At 49.2% G+C, this 21,196-nt stretch overlaps 7 protein-coding genes across 7 annotated transcripts; 5 read left to right on the forward strand and 2 right to left on the reverse strand.

Annotated features, from left to right (window-relative positions):
• Positions 1 to 2,424: 2,424 nt before the first annotated feature.
• Positions 2,425 to 4,443, forward strand: FPRO_09688 (uncharacterized protein; the record flags this gene model as incomplete). The annotated part of the gene is made up of 2 exons (XM_031233107.1): positions 2,425 to 4,002; positions 4,057 to 4,443. 2 exons carry the CDS (start codon positions 2,425 to 2,427, stop codon positions 4,441 to 4,443), a joined length of 1,965 nt encoding a protein of 654 aa, XP_031082977.1.
• Positions 4,444 to 5,487: 1,044 nt separating this feature from the next.
• On the reverse strand, positions 5,488 to 6,361 carry FPRO_09689 (uncharacterized protein; the record flags this gene model as incomplete). The annotated part of the gene is made up of 3 exons (XM_031233108.1): positions 5,488 to 5,743; positions 5,801 to 6,284; positions 6,352 to 6,361. The coding sequence occupies 3 exons, from the start codon at positions 6,359 to 6,361 to the stop codon at positions 5,488 to 5,490; spliced, it is 750 nt and encodes a 249-aa protein (XP_031082978.1).
• A 2,026-nt stretch (positions 6,362 to 8,387) lies between these two features.
• On the forward strand, positions 8,388 to 9,404 carry FPRO_09690 (uncharacterized protein; the record flags this gene model as incomplete). Its single annotated transcript, XM_031233109.1, has 1 exon — positions 8,388 to 9,404. One exon carries the CDS (start codon positions 8,388 to 8,390, stop codon positions 9,402 to 9,404), a length of 1,017 nt encoding a protein of 338 aa, XP_031082979.1.
• A 1,220-nt stretch (positions 9,405 to 10,624) lies between these two features.
• Positions 10,625 to 12,169, forward strand: FPRO_09691 (uncharacterized protein; the record flags this gene model as incomplete). The annotated part of the gene is made up of 1 exon (XM_031233110.1): positions 10,625 to 12,169. One exon carries the CDS (start codon positions 10,625 to 10,627, stop codon positions 12,167 to 12,169), a length of 1,545 nt encoding a protein of 514 aa, XP_031082980.1.
• Positions 12,170 to 12,467: 298 nt separating this feature from the next.
• Positions 12,468 to 13,268, reverse strand: FPRO_09692 (putative Pls1 tetraspanin; the record flags this gene model as incomplete). Its single annotated transcript, XM_031233111.1, has 3 exons — positions 12,468 to 12,574; positions 12,647 to 12,812; positions 12,867 to 13,268. 3 exons carry the CDS (start codon positions 13,266 to 13,268, stop codon positions 12,468 to 12,470), a joined length of 675 nt encoding a protein of 224 aa, XP_031082981.1.
• A 1,909-nt stretch (positions 13,269 to 15,177) lies between these two features.
• FPRO_09693 (uncharacterized protein) lies at positions 15,178 to 15,409 on the forward strand (the record flags this gene model as incomplete). Its single annotated transcript, XM_031233112.1, has 2 exons — positions 15,178 to 15,291; positions 15,314 to 15,409. The coding sequence occupies 2 exons, from the start codon at positions 15,178 to 15,180 to the stop codon at positions 15,407 to 15,409; spliced, it is 210 nt and encodes a 69-aa protein (XP_031082982.1).
• A 4,125-nt stretch (positions 15,410 to 19,534) lies between these two features.
• Positions 19,535 to 20,552, forward strand: FPRO_09694 (putative transcription factor of the MADS box family MCM1; the record flags this gene model as incomplete). The annotated part of the gene is made up of 3 exons (XM_031233113.1): positions 19,535 to 19,783; positions 20,062 to 20,196; positions 20,268 to 20,552. 3 exons carry the CDS (start codon positions 19,535 to 19,537, stop codon positions 20,550 to 20,552), a joined length of 669 nt encoding a protein of 222 aa, XP_031082983.1.
• Between the last annotated feature and the right edge of the window lie 644 nt (positions 20,553 to 21,196).

Genomic DNA, 21,196 nt, shown 5'->3' on the forward strand with positions numbered 1-21,196 from the left:
GATTTTGGTTCATGAATTATTGGCGACAAGTCCTACAAGTTTGCCTTGTTGATTGCCTGCCTGCTTTGGTACCTATAGCATCGCTTCTGTTCCCAACCTCCCTGAGAAATATGCGCATGCATAGGAGTGGTGAAGCTCATGTTACATGAGCGCACTCTGGAAGCTGTTCGGTGAATCCCAACCGACTTTTCTTGTCGTAATCAGCCAAGTTTCCGGTAACAACGCCAGCCTCTCTGAATAGACACCTTTCTACTGGTTATCGAGTTGAAATCTCCCCAGCTAAGTAGGGGCCTAAGTTATCAATGAAGTTTGTGACGTACTAGTCACTTTGTCTTGCATCCTGTCTCAAGCCAGTCAAAAGCCGCAACTAGGACAGAAAACGGTGCCTGTGTCAGTACTGGTAGGACTAACAGAGGGTGTCGGTTCAACCTCAACATCTTGGCGATCGAAGCTTCGTCGAAGACACGTATCTGGTGTCTATGCGTATATGTAAGGGTGAGATATTTATATTCCACAACTCTTGGGCAAGGTAGGTAGATAGCTATAGTAATTATCTATACCATAGATAACGCAAGGGTCTATACATGTTGATTTCATCCTTTCGATGTGCTTTCAGGGATACAGAAACCCATGGCTACTCACCTAGTAGGTGGTGGTTGCTAATTCAAGTTGTGTAGCATGATGATGCACACGGCCACAAGTTCTCCAGCAGCATATCTTGCAGATAGATGTCGGATGAAATATTCATATGTTTGGGTACTATTGTCAGCTTTGACGCTTTGCTTTGTCGTACAGATGTGAGTCTCCACCTCAAACCAAGGATCTGACACTGACCACCTTAACGTCATCGGTGACAGCTCTCCATCGACGATGGCGTCGCAAATTGCAAAAATCAAGGACAACTTGTGCACAGAGCCTTGAAATTTATTGTCATTTCCAATATTGCTTATATTTCTATTTGAGATAAAATATTAAGAGAAGCCTCAATATTCACAGAGATATATAAAATGCTGTCATCATGACGCCAGCAGGCTTCTTACCTAGATTTTATCTTGATGGAATTCCATTATCGCACTATGATACAATTTTGTACAATTTTTCCAGTAAGGTGATGATGTTAGTGCATATTTATGCCCTGTATGATGGGTCCTCGTAGCGCCCGCCGCGGGGAACTCTGAATTGATGGGCAATATCTCCCAATATGATCCATGAGTTGGGTCTGATCCCGGGCACGAGTGGCTGGCCGGGCTGGCCCCTGAAACGGGATTTGCAGTGGCATTGTATCCAAGCCAGAGCGCTCTGTTGTGTGCTACGGGCCTGGTCTTGCTTGTTCAAAACCGCCACACCATAGTCGTTCCATGCTCTGTCCTAAACTCCATATCACCAACATCGTCAGCCTCGCCTTCGCCCCCATTTATCACAAATACCTCTTGCGCCTACCTTATTATATTACTTTCTCGCAGGATGCGCATGCCGGATTGAGCTGTCGATTTGTACAATTCATTAGCACCTTTCCTCCTCCGTCTCGTTGCTGTTCTGCTTGTCTGCAGAACTTTTGACCCCGCATCCAGCCATTGCCCATCACGCTCGTTGGTACATGTGGTATTTCCCTACCTTACTTTAGGTACCTACTCAAGGACTGAAACACTTCGTAACTTTTTCTTGATCCCAGCCAGACGCTTCCTCCGGTATGCATACTGCCTTGAAATCACCCTCATATCCTTGAGTGCACTGCATACACCACAATAAGGTCAGAGAAATACATTTCTTATTCTAACAACTTTTGTCCCAGTTATCTATCAAACTTCCAAATTTCGTATGGGCTATACGAGCTTTCATCTTTACCAACTCCCGTCCATTCAGCGAATCTGAGAGCCCAAGGATACTTGAACGAACTTCAACGTGAAGCTTTCCAGGTTGCCATACGGTACTCTGATACGAGGTTCACTCACTGTGGCCACAAGCGTTGCAAAATAACGCAAGACAAGCCCCTTTCAAGGTCATCAATCCTGGCAACAACTTTATCAGAACTTGCATTTGTTCTGGCTCATTCGTTGCCCCCAGGCTTTTTTTTTGTTGCTCTTCCTTCCCAACTACAAGAGCCCCTAGTCGTTGAGCCGTACTACCTAGAGTCTCAAAGGCCTAGACCGCCCACTACTTGACTCCGTTTAGCTCCAAAAGAATCGCACCATCTATTTCCCCTCCATCGCTCCTTCTTGTACCCATCTCTAATCGATCGCGTCCCGTCTCCCGATCGATAGCTCCCCGCGGTATTGTCAGGATATTCGCCGTTATTTCCACGCTGCTCTGAATTTTCTGACCATTGTTTTCCTTCCTACCACCTCTTATCAAACCCATTCAACGACATAGCCAGAAGAATCAGCCTTTCTGTATTCTGATTTCCATCGACGCACCTCGTACCCGATGTCTGCCTCCGACTCGATCCCGGCCACGCCGGAGGACTGGAAGGATCTGTCGACACCTGCATCTCCAGGCTCTGAAGATTCGTCAGAACCCAGTACGCCGCTCGAGTCTCCCAGTCATGATAGCCCAAGCGAGCCTCCCCGAAGAGTACCATCTCTGCGCTCCGTCTCCGATCCTCGCAACATGAACCCGAACTCAACCGCCATGGGTGTTTTAGGCATGGCCAGGCGGCCTGTACAAACATCCTCGAGTTTTGCTGGAAGTAGTAGTGCCTCAGTGGAAAACAGTATAATGGCCAAAGCCCGAGCATTACATCGACAACGCATGGAGAAGGGCATGTCTCCCGCTGGAAACCCCGGAACACCCTCGGGGTCATCGCCTACAGCCAGCATTGCTAATGGATTCCCTACCAACCTGGGATTGCCGCCAAATATGCAACGACCGCATGCACCACATGTCAATTCAGCTCCTGCGATAACGAAGCCCTCGCTGAGCGAGAGAAGGGCCATGGGCGGCGGCATGGGCATGAAGCTGTCTGATATGAGTAGACCCAGCCCTGTCACCGCCTCTGGTAAGAAACGGGGGCCTCCTGGAAAGCTTTCTGATATCACAGGTGATGCGCCAGGTAGTCAACGATCCAACGGAGCAGGGGGTGGTCAGGGGTCCAAAATGGATGACTTCAAGAAATATATCGACACAGAGAAGGGCTGGGTGACATTTGATGGCGCTGCCACAATCACACGGACAGGCGTCAACTTTGCCAATGGCCAAACCTTCAGCATATCTCTTGATGAGGTTGAAGTCTTGACCGAGCTGGGTAAAGGAAACTACGGAACAGTCTACAAGGTCAAGCATGCCAAGCGAAGAGTCCCTCGCTTCGGACAAGGCCTCTCAAGAAAGCCTCTCCCCGTCCAGTATTCGCAGTCGGACCCTTCTCCCGTTAGATCTGCAGAAGATTCTGCCGAGGGCTTGTCAGAGACGACCGACGGTACAACAGGCACCGTGATGGCGATGAAAGAAATGCGCCTGGAGCTTGACGACGCCAAATTCACAACCATTCTGAAGGAGCTCGTCATCTTACACGAGTGTGTTTCTCCGTATATCATCGAATTTTACGGTGCCTTCTTCCAGGAGGGTGCTGTTTACATGTGCATTGAGTATATGGACGGCGGGTCCATCGATAAGCTGTATAATGGTGGAATTCCGGAGAATGTTCTTCGAAAAATCACATATTCTACCGTGATGGGACTAAAATCACTGAAGGAGGAACACAGCATTATCCATCGCGACGTCAAACCAACAAACATCTTGGTCAATACACGAGGCCAGGTCAAGATTTGCGATTTTGGTGTCAGTGGTAATCTGGTAGCTAGTATAGCGCGAACCAACATCGGCTGCCAGAGCTATATGGCCCCCGAGAGGATCTCTGGTGGCGGATTCGCACAAGCCGGTAACTCCGATGGCTCATACAGCGTTCAAAGCGATGTCTGGAGTTTGGGCCTGACCATCATCGAGTGTGCTAAAGGCGCTTATCCTTACCCACCGGAGGTCTCTTCTACTATTTTCAGCCAACTGAGTGTAAGCGCTCCTTCTTTTAAGTTAAGCCAGTCACAGGTTACTAACATGCTACAGGCTATTGTTGAAGGTGAACCACCTGCAATGCCAGAGGACACTTACTCGGAAATGGCTAAGGATTTCGTGAAGAGCTGTCTTCACAAGATTCCTATGAAGCGGCCAACCTATGCCATGCTATTGAAACATCCGTGGCTCGTCGAATTTACAAAGCCTCAAACAATTACGGAAGAAGCTGAGGAGGGTGACGGAGTTGATACGGTCGCGGAAGCTGTTGGTAAAATTAATTTGAACTCATCAACTGCAGATGCTGAAGTGGCAGCTTGGGTCAATGGCGTTCTACAACGAGAGAAAGATGGCCTGAAGGAGGACGGGCTCTTGAAACCAGCACTACACAATGCACCGCTTGATAGCGTCAGTCCTATGTCAAGCCCAAAGGATGCATAAAAGCTTGAAAAGCCGGGGTGGCACTCGGCCATCTAGGAAGCATGCCAACAGAGCAGGTATCTAGTTGGCTACAGGACTATGGATAACAAGCATCTGCTCAACTGATGCGACGGCTCTTTCCAAGGTGTCGACCTTTCATCATCAGCAGTAACACAGCACAAAGCCCCAAGGCATCAGCATGTGTTACTTGCATCATTTTGACCTTCTTTTTCTGCATTTTTTGGAGGACACTCCTGTACACGCTTTAGGGTGGGTTTAGACAAATTCGGGCCGGATTTTGGCATTTGTTTTTCGTAAGAACAAAACTGGGCGAATGGACCAAGTTGGAAAACGAACCAGGATAGCATGTTGTTGTTTTCATTTCATGTACTCGAACGAAAGGGACAGCGGCGAACAACACAGGATAAAAGAGAGGGCTTTGGAGGTGACTTCAGGCTTCAATCGTTTGACGAGAGTTAGGGTAGGGTGTGATATGCACTTCATGGTTCGGCGAATGGACGAATAACGTCAATGGGTGCATGCATAATGATTTGAAGTTATGATATCCGGTACCTCGTGAACTATGCAACGACACCTTGCCCTATCCTCGCTGCGATAATAAGTACTGTTGTGTGACGCCATGAAGTTCAGGGTTGTTAGCTGATAATGTCTACACAATATCTGGTGGAAATATCGGGAAACAGGAACTAGAGTATTAAAACTTAAAAGACGCTTGCATTGTTGTAATATCGTACATTCATAATAACTATTAGACAGTTGATGAAAGCAAGCTTCTTGTAGATCCCGCCCTTACTTCAACATTACGTTTAGAGAAAATCAATTCTCCTCGCCAAACACATCATGAAAACAAATCTGCTCAGTAGAACAGATCATGGATGGTGAATCAAATATAGACGCGACAAAATTCCAGCATCGCGTGCGAAAAACCATTGAGGTATCGTGGATACGATCACTGCGGCAGTTAATGCTCATCCCTCATCGAGCTCTGCCGAAATTTGGAGAATCACTGGGACTTGGCCTAGCAGACAGCTGCCGGGTCAAAGTTTAGGAATAGTCATCCTTAACACGGCGGCCCTCATAGCCTCCGCCGTGGCTGCTGCGGACGCTTCGTCTACGGCGCCATGAGCGGCCGCTGTAACCTCCACTTGACGACTTGTCACCGCGCATGCCTAAGCAGAAGAGAATGGTAGCAATGAGCAAAGTGGCCCATGATGCCCACGCAAAACCAAAGGCATAGCGGCCAATGGAGGCCGATCGGCCGTCTCGGTGAAAGGCATTGCGAGCGAGAACCCAGGTAGCACTAACGAGAGATGTCAGTAAACAGCTATAGCATCATACAGGGGCCAGAGTTACATACGTCATCAGGGACATTGCGACTGAGGAGCAGAACAGGGCGAACATGGACATGATGCTAGAGATTCCAGCACCAAGACGACCACAGCAGGCAATGAAGCCAGTGAAGAAGGCGAGGGTCTCGAAGAAAAGAGTAATCAGAATGAAGACCCAGCCAAACCGCCACAAGAAGAACTGCCTGTTAGATGTGGTGTCGCCAGCACGGCCACCGACAAGCGAGCTGGGCGCATTACGTGGGTTTGAGTCCCAGGCGCGACCGATGACGGGGGCAGCGCGGGCGCCATCGCAATCGTTGTTGCCGGCACCGCAAATGTAGAAGAAGTTCCATTGCGTGACTTCACGGGCACCCGAGATACCGCCAGTGTCGGCGCGGAGGAAATACGTCTTGTCGAATGGCGTGGTAGAGGTCAAGCCTGAGAGGATGATGAACCAGAGGAAGAGGAGGGAAACAGCGAGGAGGACCAGGCCAGCGAGGCCAAGAGGAGCGTCTGCGACAGGTCAGCCAGTTGTCCGTTGGAAAAGCCATACAACTAAGTCAGGAGAGAGAGAACTTACTCTTCGCCATGGCTATATGCCGTCGGCAAGTATACTATTCTCCAGCTGAACAGTATCTGGCCACGATCGATCAAAATCAAGCGTTGCTGCAAGCACTTCTGCCCAAAAAATCGAACTCGAAAGGATTAATTTACTGCGATGGAGCCCCGGGGATTGGATGTCGTCACGCTGCCAGGATCACCGTCAAGGAAAATGCTGCAGCTAAAAAGACGGCTAGTGAAATCTTGCGTCTTATTTGGTACCTCTCGACAAGGGTTCAGAGTTTGCTTGCGCTGTAGAGAACAGGCGTCTGGGATTGTTGAGAGATGGCGATGGATCTTATAAAAGTAGGAAGAGGGAGCCGGAAGGGAAGTAAGCCCGGGCTGGAGAGATTGACGATCCTTATAAACCTTGTTCATTAGCTCTGGGAAGGTTTCTTGTTTTTGTTTCTGGAGCCTTTTCCTTAGCGTCTAGGGGTGATGTGATGCTCGGGAGACGGACTGGCTTGTCGGTGTGGGGACCGGGAGATGTGTGTCTTAGTCGAATTGTACGACGGTGATTAGTATGTTTCTTCTCCCTTCGGTTGAGGAAAGACACGGAGTTCCCAGTGAGATAACTTAGGCACATGAATGACTTTGCAGAGGAGAGAGAGGAGGGGATTGTAGCCAGATGCATGAGGGCCGCATAACGACTTGTCACTTGAGAAGGGAACGCAGCCCAAATGAAATCACCATGGAGGCGTTACGTAGGTCGCCGTGGGCTGCCACCCTTGACGGGTGCTCGCCGCTCGCCCAGGCCCAGGGCACATTGATCCCGGCTGCAGCACTCTGAATCACACTAAAGTAAATCCTAGCGGAGGCACTGAATGCTCTGGAGTCTGGTGGGGTGGGCAGTAGATGATGCTTCCACCTTATTCCTACGGATCTAGCCTGGCAACCTTCGATGCCCGAAGCGACAGGAACTTGCTAGACTAGTGCATCTACCCAAGGTAGAGAAAAGTTCCGAGTGCACGACAGCTCAGTGATGACGACAGTGGGCGACGATGGACAAGAGATGCACCACAACATCTTGCCCAATGGAGCAAAGCCGTAGCAACCATTTTGTCCCTTTTGGGGTTTAGCGCACCACTTCCCTGATGTCATGAGACACAAGTGAATGATGCGACAGCGACATACGTCTACGAAAAGGCAGTGATTGTCGATGATGGATGGGGCGGTAGCTTTTGAGACTGCCAATGCTCGCCAAGCTACCAAAGATCGAGAGCTTGGTACTCGCTTGTGCTACGCTTTCTGACCTACAGTACTTTACCTTTAGTGTTGAGACATGGTCTTCGTCGAGTTGATTGAGTTGTTTTTCTCCGTATTACCAGCAGTTTCAGACGGGAGCTCCGACGAAAAGAACAGCTCTTACCCACTGACTGACTGGTGTTTTCAACTGATGAGCTCCATGGAGACACTTCAGCTCTCGGCTCTCCCAGGTATGGGTCTCAGACAACTACCTAAGCTAAGGTGAGGTAGTTACGGAGTCCCTAGTCTTGAGTTAGTTTATTAGTTTCAGCTGGCATTGTATACAAGTTATACAAGTATGTGCTCCAGTGTTACATACTGCCTGTCATTTGGCAGCCTGCTGTGTGTGGTTACTTTTGAAATTTTTCAACTGTCAAAGCCACAATCGCGAAGCTCAAACACTTCAACGTGCGCACAAGGTTTCTCTTCCATATCGAACAACAATTTAAAGTAGACTTCACATGCAAAGGTCAATTTCGAAATTAGACTCTCGGCGGCCTCCGTCCGTTGATCTTCGGCCCTGAGCTACCGACGTCACCACCGCCGGCTTTTCTGAGCCCCACGGGATCGTCCACCAGAAGGGTCACAAACTCACTTCCTACCAAGGCATATCGTGCATGCCTACGCCAGAGTTTGTTCGGAGGTTACCCCCGGTCTGTGATCTCGAACATACAGTACGACAAGCCAGATCGACCCCAATTGATCGTAGCTACTCTGCGGGCTCTGTAGTCGGCACCTTCGCCGAGGAATCTGCCTGGAAGCCGGACCACAATGCCGCTTGGCTTGCGGCTGAAGGCCATTCCGTCCTCCGCCATAAAATCCACTTCATTCCGTATCGGAGCCGGGACATCGGCCGGTCATGTCTTCTTCAGCCGATGGTCATCCACTTACGCCACTCCGACGTCAGAACTACCTTCACTCAACCTTCTCGTGCATCGACATCTCACAGGATCGGGTCCTGATGCTTTCGTCCCCTATGACACTGCCGACAATGAACAGGAAGAACTCCGCTCGTTGTTTCTCGAGTGGAAGAGTTTGAGCGAGGAACAACAACAAGACAGAGGCCACATACCCCGCCCTCATCTTCTTTCTTTTGAACCAACACCAACTCTCACGCTTGGGCGCCGACAGCGTCCCCTCACTTCCGAGCAAACCTCCTACTTCAAGTCTCCCCTCCACGTTGGTCTCCCTCATCGCCGTAACCCTGTCAATGATCAGAGCTTCATTCCCGAGGTCAAACAGACAAGCCGTGGTGGTTTGACGACCTACCATGGCCCTGGACAGCTTGTCTTGTGGCCTGTGCTAGACATGCACTCTCCCCTATATGCGCATTACTCAGTCATGTCATATGCGAACCATCTTGAAGCGACCACACGTCGTCTACTGGCATGTTTGTTCGGTTTAGAAACTTATACAACTCGAGATGAACCTGGAGTCTGGGTCCGTACCCCCGCCGGCCAACCAGAACGTAAAATCGCAGCAATTGGAGTTCATCATCGGAGACACGTCACAGCCCTTGGTATTGCTATCAACATCGACGTCTCGGTAGATGGTCCCGACGTTGTTAATCCTTGGGCTCGTTTTGTTCCTTGTGGCCTTGAAGGTAAGCTTGTCACCTCGGTGGCCGCCGAATTAGCAATGAAAGATGGTATTGTGCGACTTGGTGGCTGGAATACTGCCTCGCTAGCAGCCGTGTGGGCGAAGATATTCGAAGAAGGGATAGTAGATGATACAAAGAGAAGTATTGACGGCGAGGGGAGCTCCCAGTTCCGTCGAGCAGTCTCGTGATACCTGAGTCTAGTAAACTCAATCAATTCCAGCCGAGATATTCTGCTGTCAGGCCGTCACGAAATATCACTGGCTATACGAGTATTATGCGCCAATATATACTATATGTTTTAGGTTCGGGTACTTATATATATGAAGCTAAACGACTCAGGGGGCTCGTAGCCAGCTGTCCTCATTCTATCAAAGTCAATCTTTAAGACTATTGGTTTTTGAGTTGATTTTTACTTAATTTGTGAGCAGTGTTAGCAAATCATAAACAGCCCATCGATCGCAGACTCATAGGTACTGGTATCAAATCAGTGTATTCATTCACTGGTTTACTCGCTACTTGTTGTGTACTGATGGGGAACAGACCTGAGTCAGACGTGTTGGTGAAGTAGTACCCAAATAGTTGTCTTGAGAATCCTTTCTGCACCGATGCTGTAGATGGCCTTGGATTTTGGTTCCTCTCGAGACTATGTCTAAGAGTATATTCAAATATTATATGATGCCTGGCTTATGAACAAATCTTCATATGCGACTCAATTATAGTGAGAAAAGTCAAATGACTATGTCAATCCATAACTCAACTAATTTGCACTGATTGTTAGGGCCGCGAGACAAACCGATCAAGAAATGTCTCAAGTCATGAACAAGATCGTAGGGTAGGGTAGCTGCCTGCCCATATGCGCTGAATATGCGCTGAGAGGATGACACCATCTAACATCCCTGTCGTCGCTTAGAAAGCATAACCATCTCGGCCTGAGCCGGTGAATATCGTTGACGTCTAGAATTGCATTGGGGCCAATCAGAGTCAGAAGCGCGATCGCCAACACCCTGTCGTAGCGATCCAGGGACCTCTGATGATCGGTCTTTTTTTTTTTTTGCCTTCGGTTGCTCTTCTGCATGCTTTGAGTTGCCTTCGACTTACAAAACTCACATTTCTGCCCCCAGAAATTGTCAAAATGAGGTGTTTGCCTCTCCATGCATGCCTTTTGAAGCCAAAATGACACAAAACGAAGAATAAGATTAATGTAACTGGCCTTGTCACTGTGCCAGCAGACTTGTGATTCCGGTACCGACCCACCTGCAAGCGATCAATTGCGACTACACCCACTTCGGCATCAAGCAATCATATCCCACACATCTTCTGATATCTAGCTTGAACCTGGCATCCCCTTGATACCGTCTTGTTTTTATTCCTTGGGTTCATTCTCTACCGTCTGAAATCGAGCAGAGCCATGGACCCTCTCGTGGCCGCAGAACTGGAAAACTTCGACGATAGTGTGGCATTTCGTGCCCGGCCACAACACGTCCACCACACTTGGGCGCGCACATTTTCGTCCCTCCCAGAGCTTTTTATCCAACCCGAGTCTCTGCCTGAAGTTGAAAAAGTTGTGAATCTGGCACGAAGATGCCGTCGGCGTCTAGTGACGACTGGCTGTGGCCATTCACCATCCAATATCACTTGTACATCCAGCTGGCTCGTCAACCTGGACAACTTCAACAAGGTCCTTTCAGTGAACAAAGATACAGGTGTTGTTACCATGGAGGGTGGAATCAGGCTTTACGCCCTCTGCGAAGAGCTCGAGAAGCATGGACTCACGATGCCAAATCTTGGAAGCATCAATGAGCAGTCTATCAGTGGCGCTATCTCAACAGGTACCCACGGAAGCAGTCTACGCCATGGACTGATGTCCGAAGACATCCTTTCCCTGAAGGTGACAATGGCAGATGGAACCACAGTGTACTGCTCCAAAGACATCAAGACGGACCTTTTCAGAGCTGCCCTTCTTTCTCTCGGTGCTATTGGTATCATTACTGAAGTTTCCTTCCAGGCAGTTCCAGCCTTTACTTTGAAGTGGGAACAGAGCATTGACACAGACTGCAAGATGTTTGAGTCTTGGAATCGAAACCTATGGACACAGAGTGAATTTGTCAGGGTCTGGTGGTTCCCATATACAAGACGTGCAGTGGTGTGGCAGGCAGAGCAAACTGACGAGGAATACCGTGACCCCCCTCAGAGTGGATATGATGGCTCAATCGGCTACTATGTCTACCACAATCTTCTCTATCTTGCCCAACACGTTCCGCGAATCCTGCCATGGGTTGAGTGGTTTGTCTTCGGTATGCAGTATGGCTTTCGGAATGGAACCACTTCTTCAGCTGTTCAACCAAGCCGCAAAGCACTGCTCATGAACTGCCTATATTCCCAGTTTGTTAATGAGTGGGCTATTCCTCTTCATAAGGGCCCCGAGGCCCTCCGGAGACTGAGCTCTTGGCTCAACCACTTGACTCCTGCTGACCCTGATTACGTTCCTCACAACATCCCCTTCTCTGCTGACGGTCTTTACGTCCACGCACCCGTCGAGGTGCGCGTGAGCGACACCACTCTGACCTCGAACGTACGGCCATACCTTGATATTACTGTTGAAAACGGGCCTACGCTGTACCTCAATGCGACACTATACCGCCCCTACCTAATGGATCCTCCTTGCCACGAACGATACTACGAGGCTTTTGAGTGGCTGATGAAAGACCTTGGAGGTCGTCCGCACTGGGCAAAGAATTTTAGAACCACCCGGCCCGAGATTGAAGCGTTCTATGGCAAGCAACTTGAATCGTTCCGGTCCATACGCAATGATGCCGACCCTCAGGGCATGTTTGTCGGGCCATGGCATCGAGAAACAATCATGGAGAATGGCGAAGGTCTTGAGTTGGAAGAGGTTGAGATCCGAAGAGAGAAGAACCGCACAGGAGGTGTCACAACGTTTGGAATCATTTGATAGCGTAACCCGTCATGACAAAAGTCATGGGAATTAGATCTATCGCTTGCCACATGCCCCATCAAAAACGACTTCAATATCGGGAACTGTGATGTGATCTGGACCGCCTAGGCAGCATGCCGCACCCAGCCACTTGATGATCGAGAACGGGAATAAAGTATTAATATTAAAACCACTCGCTTGAAGTTGTCACATATCCGTCTGAAAGAGGAAGAAAAAAAAGGGATGCCAGTGTAGTGACTTCTAGAATGCGCGGCACAGCCCACCGATCACAGGTAACATTGTAAAGTGTTCTGCACTAAATTTGTCGGTAGCCGGCCTTCTCATCAATATGTCGGTACCGTTCGCGCTCTTTGCGATCCTTGAGCAGACATGCGATGCATAGGATAAAGATAGCATCGATACCTATATATGGGAAATTAGTCACTTGCGATATCTTGGCGCACAATTGGGCAAGAAATGGAGGTTTAAACTCACCAACGATTCCAAACAGAACAGTAAAAATGCTGTCGATATGGAGGTTTGCAAAACTTGAGATTGATGTCGCACAGCCACGTAGCAGCGCTGCACTTGCAGGGCTGCTGCAAGTCGAATCCATCACAAAAGCCGGAGTTGTACTGTTGAAATAACCACAACACTGAAACTGCAAGGAATCAAGTTAATACGTCTCATGGTGTCAGATTTCAGTGAAACGTACCGAGTCCTGGATCAAGCTCTGTACGTCTGGTTCTTGATCGATGTAGATATTGAAAAACTGCTCACTCATCCTCAACGTCATGACCCAGAGGAACACAGCCACGCACATGGTGAATATCGCGCACACTGTCACCATATATCCCGAAACCTTGAGAAAGCTTCGAGCGGGCATGACGAGTCCGGGCAGTGTGACCGCAAATGTGACGAGAATGAAAATGGCATTGACGATACCCGCGGTCAGGGGAAATCTTTGGTACAGCAAGTTCCTTGTAACATCCTCGCCATCAGTAGGCGCGTCCTTCATCTTGCTCTGTACGACCAGCGAAAAAACCAACTCCATGACACCCGAACTCAGGAAGAGAGCGTCGGCGACGACCGTCGAGAGAAAGATCTTGTCGACCATGTTGGTGATGCTGCAGACGATACGTAGTAAGGAACCGGCAAGGAGACTTTATAATTTGTTTAATTCGAGGTTTGATCTCTATATCGGTTATTTTTCGAGTAGATTCGCTAGGAGATATGGTTGGTAAGACGTCCAGCGCCTGGTATATTGAGCCTCGTCGAGAGGTTGAAATGAACGGAGAGAGCGTTCTCAAGAGATCAACCCTCGAGAACTGCAAGTATATTCAAAAGAAAGAGAGAAAGAATTAATAAAACATCAGGCGCCGAAGCGAGCACGGAAGTTCCGTTGAAGAGAATGTGTAGTGTAGTATTAAAGAGAGGTGAAAGACTACAATGACTCCCTGAGCCTACGAGAAGAACACGACAACGGACCGGCCCATGAACAACGAGTCACGGAAAAACCAAACGAGACCGAGACCAACAATGAAACGAGACTTCTATTCAAACGTCTCGGAAAACACCTGATTAATGACGAGTTCCGCTGCCAATGCTGTTTCAGGAGATGGGTTTTTGCCGCAGAATTGTCAACGGACCCCCTTGACGGTGGTACCATGAAGACACGGTGGCCAATCACAGGCCCCAAAAATGTGGTTGAATACCCCCTTTGGGACAATGGTCTCTGAAGCCAAGAAACTTGAGACTCGGTTAAAGGCCTAGAGGCCAACGACAGTGGCTTAGGATGATCGTAAAACCACAAAAGGGGAGTCGAAATGCCTGGGAGCCTGTTCAAACTTGTAGCAGGAGCCGCCAAGTTATCATTCTGATCTGATTTCTGGCGTGATCTTGTTTCTTTTACTCGCAGGATCTACGTTCTGACGCACAACCGCTTGTCAATAGGTTTCCAGAACATCAATCCCTCCGGTAGTTGGGAGATGCGATTGCCTGAAGCTAGGGGATATGAGGAAAGGTCCATCAAGGGGTGCCTTGACTGCTGCAACGCCTGCGGGTGCAAACCCCAGCCTGCCGGTAGCTCTTATGAGCTTAATCGTCCAGAGATGTCGATGAATACCTCTTGAGGGATGGTGTTGTGTTAGCCGAACAACCACATGTCAGCAGTTGGTATCCTGACAGAGAATTTCATATATTGAAAAACTAATAAATACCATCGCCATCTCGCACTTGGACACGGCCTTGTTGACGTAACGATCCTTTCTATCCCAGTCCTCATCCTTGGTGATGTCGTGGCATTACGTTCTCAATTAATCTGATGGCTATTTTGCTGTCGCCCTTCTGTGCGACCACGAGAGTATTTCTGCAAGATATAGCTACTACTTAGTGGACTTAGTAAGGTAGGGAGGTTCAGACGAACCGAACTTCACAACTGGGTTCATGTTCGCAAATTTCACGCTGAGCAATGGAGTATAAAGGATACCCTATCACTGATCTGTGCGTATTAATAGTGATATGCTTGCAGAGGAAGACGCGACGAAGTTTCTCGCGAGGATCAAGTTGGCAGATATCCGTATGCAATATGAGCCGCATAAAACCTTGCTGCCATTAAGCTGCACGTGAGAATGAAAGTGATCAAGTCTCGACGAATCCCTGAGATCAAAGGGAGGGCCTTCTGAAGCTTTTGCCTAATAGGCCTAGGTATTGGCAAACCAGTACCGCCAACAGTCCAAGCGCCAACCCCACATCGGCGACCTCTTGTTTTTTTCTTAGGTAACTACCTAGGTAGGTATCAGAGGAACTTTCGTGGCCCGTAGAACGATATGCTTTTGATCGTGCTCGAGATCATCGTCAGGCCTATCTCTGAAAAGCACGAACATTTGTCTATTTGAGTGGATATTTGTAAAGAGCAATCTGGATTTGGTATTCAGCCAACTTTGTTACTGACGCCACGCAATGCTACGATACCACTCTCACTGGCGTATCGAAAGATGATCTGGCTGACCACGTTCATAGCAAACATGGTTTGCATCACCAAGTGCCACGCTGACACTGTGCCATTCTTGGGGAGCTTCCTGTTCCAGCTAAGCTTGGTTTATGGAGGTGGAGGGGCCGTTCAGAACCTTAGTACATATGTATGTAACTAGGTAGCCTGAGCTTTGGCCTGATAGGATCCAATGGCTACCGCTCGCCGTTGCGTTGCTTGTCATTGGCAAGGTTAGCTCCAAGCACCTTGAACATAAGGTAAGGTAGTTTTCCCCGCTCGATGTACCCATGGACCGTGCGCTTAAGTTGCGAGTTGTGAGAACGGCAGCCTCTCTGACTGTCCCATCTTGGCCATCTGGTTGATGGTCATTCGCGAATTGCTTTGCCGCACCTTTCCTCCTGTGGGATCAATCCATTCTTGTTCCGTCTGTGCCTCCAGCCTTAAATGCAAGATTGAACTCTTACATGTGAGATCGAAGGATCAGTCAGTCTCAGGTATCAAGAATCCTATCCAACTCTGGGAACTATTGTCAATATTCATTCCTCACTGATACGGGCTCCCAACCACCTAGACTAACTTTCAGTCGCGCCCAAACTTGACGAGACTTGGTGCAAGTGACTTTACGGCATCTCATCATGTCAATAGGACTTTGTTCCGCACTTAAATCGCCCCTTATCGCGGAACAAACAGACCATGAAGCCGTTCCCCGCCACCCTCCCACGGAGCCGAGGTTTTGTCCACCAATCCTTGGGATCGCGCTGTACCCCTACTCCGTAGGGAGTAAGAAAACCTCTGATGCTAGGCTAAGGCGCCAAAAATACCTAATCTAAGGCCAACCAAATCATACCGAATTTACTCAAGTCTTTGTGTCATCTAAAGTAGAGGCCCTTAAGCTTTCTTGCATCCCCGTGTACTTTGTTGTGTACCCCCCCCCCCCCCCCCGCTTCACGTACCTAGTGGTGATGATCAGTGAACGAGCTATCAATTTGGTTGACACAAACGCTCCACAAGATCTTATGCTGTTCGAGACAACGAGACGACAGGGACGGTGTTCGTTCTCGAGCCCGTCAGCCTGTGCGGTACCATTACTGCCTGAACAACATTACCTGTATATCAGATCCAAAGTGGACGTTCATACTTGTGAGTTTGTCTTTCTATTGGAAATCGATGAAGCACAAACTTGAGCAGGCTCCCGCCAATCATATCTATACACCGTTGCGGCATATTTGCAGGCTAGCAGGATGGTCTAGATCAGTTTGAACATCCATCCCTGGTAGCCAGGGGATCCAGAGCCGAGGACTTAGGCCCGCCTATCCTGCGATTTCCATCTGTGTAAATTAATCAGCGACTACTCTGTACGGATAAGTCGATATAAAACTATTTTCATTTATACATTGGATTGCAAAGTAACTTCCAGCGAGAGATGTCAAACGAACGTATTGTTTTCGGTGGAGACTTGGGAAGCGATACGGAGAAGATTAACATGTGTTTGATGACATTTTCGACACTCCTCAATTCCCTAGACTTCTGCCTGTAGTAATCTGAATACCCAATACAAAGAACACTTTCTTCGTTCTCACTCATCGATTCATCACTGACCAAGCACCAGTTAGCCCCACTTGGTAAAGTGGATGATGCGACAGGTCGAGGCCCAGATAAAGATGCACGCGCGACAGGGGAGTAGCACGATGTGTCCATCGAAGACCGACAATTTGAGCCTTTCGTGTTCAGTTTGATCCCCAGGATGTTGAGATGGAGACACTGTGCGACAGATCTGCGCTAGTCGAGATTTGATTGTAAAAGGGAGGCTGGAGCTCGGGTAAGCAATCAGACTTTGCCCTGGTTGTTTGCTCTTTTTCTTTTTCTTTTTCTTTTTCTTTTTCACGTGGTTACTAGAACCTAGAGGGGTATATTGATCAGAACCTTTGTGTAAAAACTTGGGTTCGATCAAACATACTGCACTGACCTTGATACTGAGTACTGATGTTGGAGATGTGAAAGGCCTTCTGTAGTCGCAGCCACGCTATGGTTCGTCACGCGGCGGCATGCGTGCGGCGCAGAGGCCCACCGATTCAACGGCTCACGATATCCAGGATAGGACCGAGGGTCTTTGACAGGTAGGTATGTACATAACTACATACCGGAAGCATGTAATAACAGGTGCTAACTTAGCGGTAGGGCAGCACTGTGTCACTCGCTTGGAAGATGACCGGGCGAAGCGGGATCCCAGTGGAGCTTTGCCTGATGGGCCGAGTCGTGGACCACTGCACCCACATTCAGCCAAACTCTGTCCGTTACGTTCAAGGGCTGTTTGAGTATCGTCCTCTACGAAGTGACTGAGCATTTAAATGGCAATCCAGAAAGGGAAGCCGATAACGCCTTGCACACAAACATGTAACGGCGATTGCTTCCATCCTCTCCATAGTCTTCACGAGGATGCGTCAAGCGACGATCAAGAAGACGAAACAAGGCACCGTCAGGTACAGGACACGCCGTCCGTCATCACTGACGTCCCACCCTGTCATTTGTTGCCATCGACGAAGGCTCTTCTGCCTGAGATGGAGGTTGGCCGGTGTGAATTTGGTCAAGACCACGAATTTGAATGTTGAAATTTGGTGATTTTAACTCCGCGAGAAGATCGAAACAGAAGAACCCTGTTGATAACAGCGATTTGCAAACGGCTCCATTCGATCAGTGATGAATGCATCAATTGACGAAGACAACCGCATCAGTAAGGGTTTCTGGTAAGGTGTGACGATCTTTCATTGTCCACAGGATAGTCCGTGTGCAGGACGGCTACAACATCACTATCCTCGTTTCAATTGTCGGATCTTGATGACGCTGTTGATCGGATGTAGGAACGATATCCTCAGATACGATAGGCTGTCATGAACCAATTATCCATGAACAAAAGTTGTTCCAATACATAGGGCAAATGCATGTAATCGTTTGCAGAAACAATAAAGCTTGGTGAGCGATACTACAGCGATCACCATTGACGCATCTGTAATTTCCAATTCGGAGAACATCTATGAGTTCGCATTCAACACCTGCGCAGTCCAGATGAATTCGTTCACTCTTTCACCACAACTTCATTCCGATGATTCAAGCCCTTCAATAACGCAACATCCACAATTGCATCCGTTCTTACACACCATATTGAGCTCTGTAGCACGTGTAAAAGCTCAAGGCCCATCCCGTCATGTTGATTCTCACACGTCCTCTCACGAATACCCACCACACGCGTGCCACAGTCCACTCATGCAATCCCAGTCGCACCAGCAATGGCGCGCTGCACGTAGCAACCCACCGACGGCTTGAATCGCTGACTCCCTAACTCAGCAACAGACAGGCTAATTCAAAGACTGTGGTTGGTCAAAGCTTGACCTTGCATCCTTTCCACCCCGGCTCATCTTGTGCTCATTCCACTCGTGGATGGAGACTGGGAGCCCGTCCCGCTGCAGCAGCCAGAAGCTTGCTACGACTGTAGCTACCTTAGCACGTCGCATACCGGATGCCCCTCGTAAACTAGCAAAGCACAGCAAGCCTCACCCCGGTTACCTACCTAGACAGGCGCAATTTATTCATCGGATACTTAGTAGAAGACCCGAAATACCCTGCTGTTTTATCTAATTTATCCCTTACCCGCACAGGGCCAACGCGCACAGTGGGAGAAAAAGACCCATTTGCTCTTGTTCCCCCGCTCCATGCTCAATGCTCCTTCCCCCATCCGCCCATCGGCCTGAACCCTGGCAGTTGTGAGGCCTTAGGTTGGCTGGACTCTTGTCTCTGCAATCCGACCCACACCCTGTCATCTCCGCTTCCGGTCAAGCGTCTCGTCAAGCAGCTGTGGTGCTCAGCGGCCGCAATCATCTCTACCAATGAGCATCAATGTCTCTTTTGCTTAAGGTAAATTCCCTCGTCTTGTCTGCTTAGAGCAATGGTTCAACCCTGCCATCTCTCCTTCAACCCCTGCACTCTTTCACTGGGCTTTCCAACACGCGCACTTGCTCTTGCCTCGCCTGGCCTCGCCTCTTTCCCGTCCGCGCCACCCACGCTCTCCACAGTCCGCACCCAGAAAAAGGAAAGGCCCCCCCGACCCAAACCCAGACACACCCAGACCAGACTCGAAGCAGCAAACAAGCAAGAGCGTGCCCAACCAGGTTTCTGCGACAATTAAACGCAGAGCACCGCAGCTCCCTCCATTTTCTCTCCGCTCCCACTCCAGATACAGTATAGATCCATCGGCACCACGCTCAAAGCAGTATCTCCACCACCTTTTTTCGTTCTTCCTGTCGCGGTTCGTTCGTGGTAATACAAACAAGAGCTCTTCCTCTTTTGAGATAATCGAATCCAAGCCAATTTGAGACGAATATCGACTCGCAGACACCATGGCCGACATCACAGACCAGCACGACCAGACCTCTCCCACTGAGCTCGACGATTCACAGAACGTTGGCAATGGCAACGCCACTGAGTCTCGCGGCATCAAGCGCCAGCGTCCTTCAGCTGGCGACGACGACGACGACGATGACGAGAAGGGCAGTCGCGAACGTCGCAAGATTGAGATCAAGTTCATCAGCGACAAATCTCGCCGACACATTACATTCTCCAAGCGCAAGGCTGGAATCATGAAGAAGGTATGATTCAACCTCTCTACGATACCAATAACACCAGGTTTGCCATAGCAGCCATGATGCTTGACCTCAAGTTTGAAAGCGCGTGCAATTTGGACGCGCAAATTTGGACGTTTCCACTACACCAAAATTCAGCATCCATTGGTCTCTTCAACGCATCTTGGTTGCTGTTTAGATCCCCGTCGCGTCAAAACAAGCTCCCGCGTTTGCTCGTCGGCGCTGAAACTTGGCGCAACCCAATTCCTTGTTACACGGAAAGCTAATTTACATTCATTCATCAGGCCTACGAACTCTCTGTCCTCACAGGCACCCAGGTTCTACTTCTCGTAGTTTCAGAAACCGGACTCGTTTACACCTTCACCACACCCAAGCTGCAACCCCTCGTTACCAAGTCTGAGGGCAAGAATTTGATTCAGGTACGTAACTATTTGCTTGCCTGACATGGCAGATTCTGCCCCTTCATAGACCGTAGACTGATCGCGACCAGGCTTGTCTTAATGCTCCTGAGCCCACTCCCGGCAATGAGAATGGCGTCGATGGCGGCGACCAAGTCGAGTCTCCAGAAGAGCCACCTAACCAGCACCTCCCTCCTCAGGGCAACCGACCTGGGATGCCTCAAAACCCTCACATGCCCAACAACTACATGCCCAACATGCCCATGGATCCTCAGCAGGCTCTTGCTTATCAGAGCTACGTACAACGGAATCAGGCTTATGGCTCTGGCATACCTCCTCAACCAGGTATGCCTGCTAACAGCCATCACCAGTCATAAATGACGTCCGACTCCAAAGATCGGTCTTCGGTCAATGATACCCGGCGCTCAATGCTTTCTCGAGACGCCGCCTCTCGACCTTGCACGCCCCTCCTTGACACCAGAGCTGTCTTGTGAGGTCCCGGTGAAAAGGCGTTGGTTGGTGTTGATTTGCCACCTGCATTTCTCTTTGATTTTTGTTTTTTAATTTTTTGAAATTACATCAAGGCTTTCAGGCCACAGCGAAGTCTGACGAGCCTTTGAGCGGAAATATAATAATCGCATCTGGGAGCAGTGGGTTTACGGGCTGTAAATCCCATCCTCGCGACCACGAATAACTACACGTGTCGTTTTCGAGACCAACAGTTTGCGGCCAATGCTGGGATGACTCCCATAGCCAAAAATACTGCCAAGGTTTCTTGTGATCAAAGCTCCGTGGAAGCTCGTGTCTTGACACCGTAGGACATTTGCGTGTGGTGGAAGCATGTTGGAGTGAAGGGGTGTGGTCATTGAAGAGCACGAAGAGGCGCGTTCGGCTTGTGAATTACATCAGAGTGTTTGGGATGGCAGGGAATGGATGGGATGAAGGCACGAATGTTTACGGAATGGGTACTTCATGCAGATTTGACGTCTATCATGGGTCAAAAGAGACGAAGGAAGGATGC

The sequence above is a fragment of the Fusarium proliferatum genome (genome assembly GCF_900067095.1).
Source record: "Fusarium proliferatum ET1 genome assembly, contig: FPRO_scaffold006, whole genome shotgun sequence".
In the NCBI taxonomy this organism is placed as follows: Eukaryota; Fungi; Ascomycota; class Sordariomycetes; order Hypocreales; family Nectriaceae; genus Fusarium; species Fusarium proliferatum.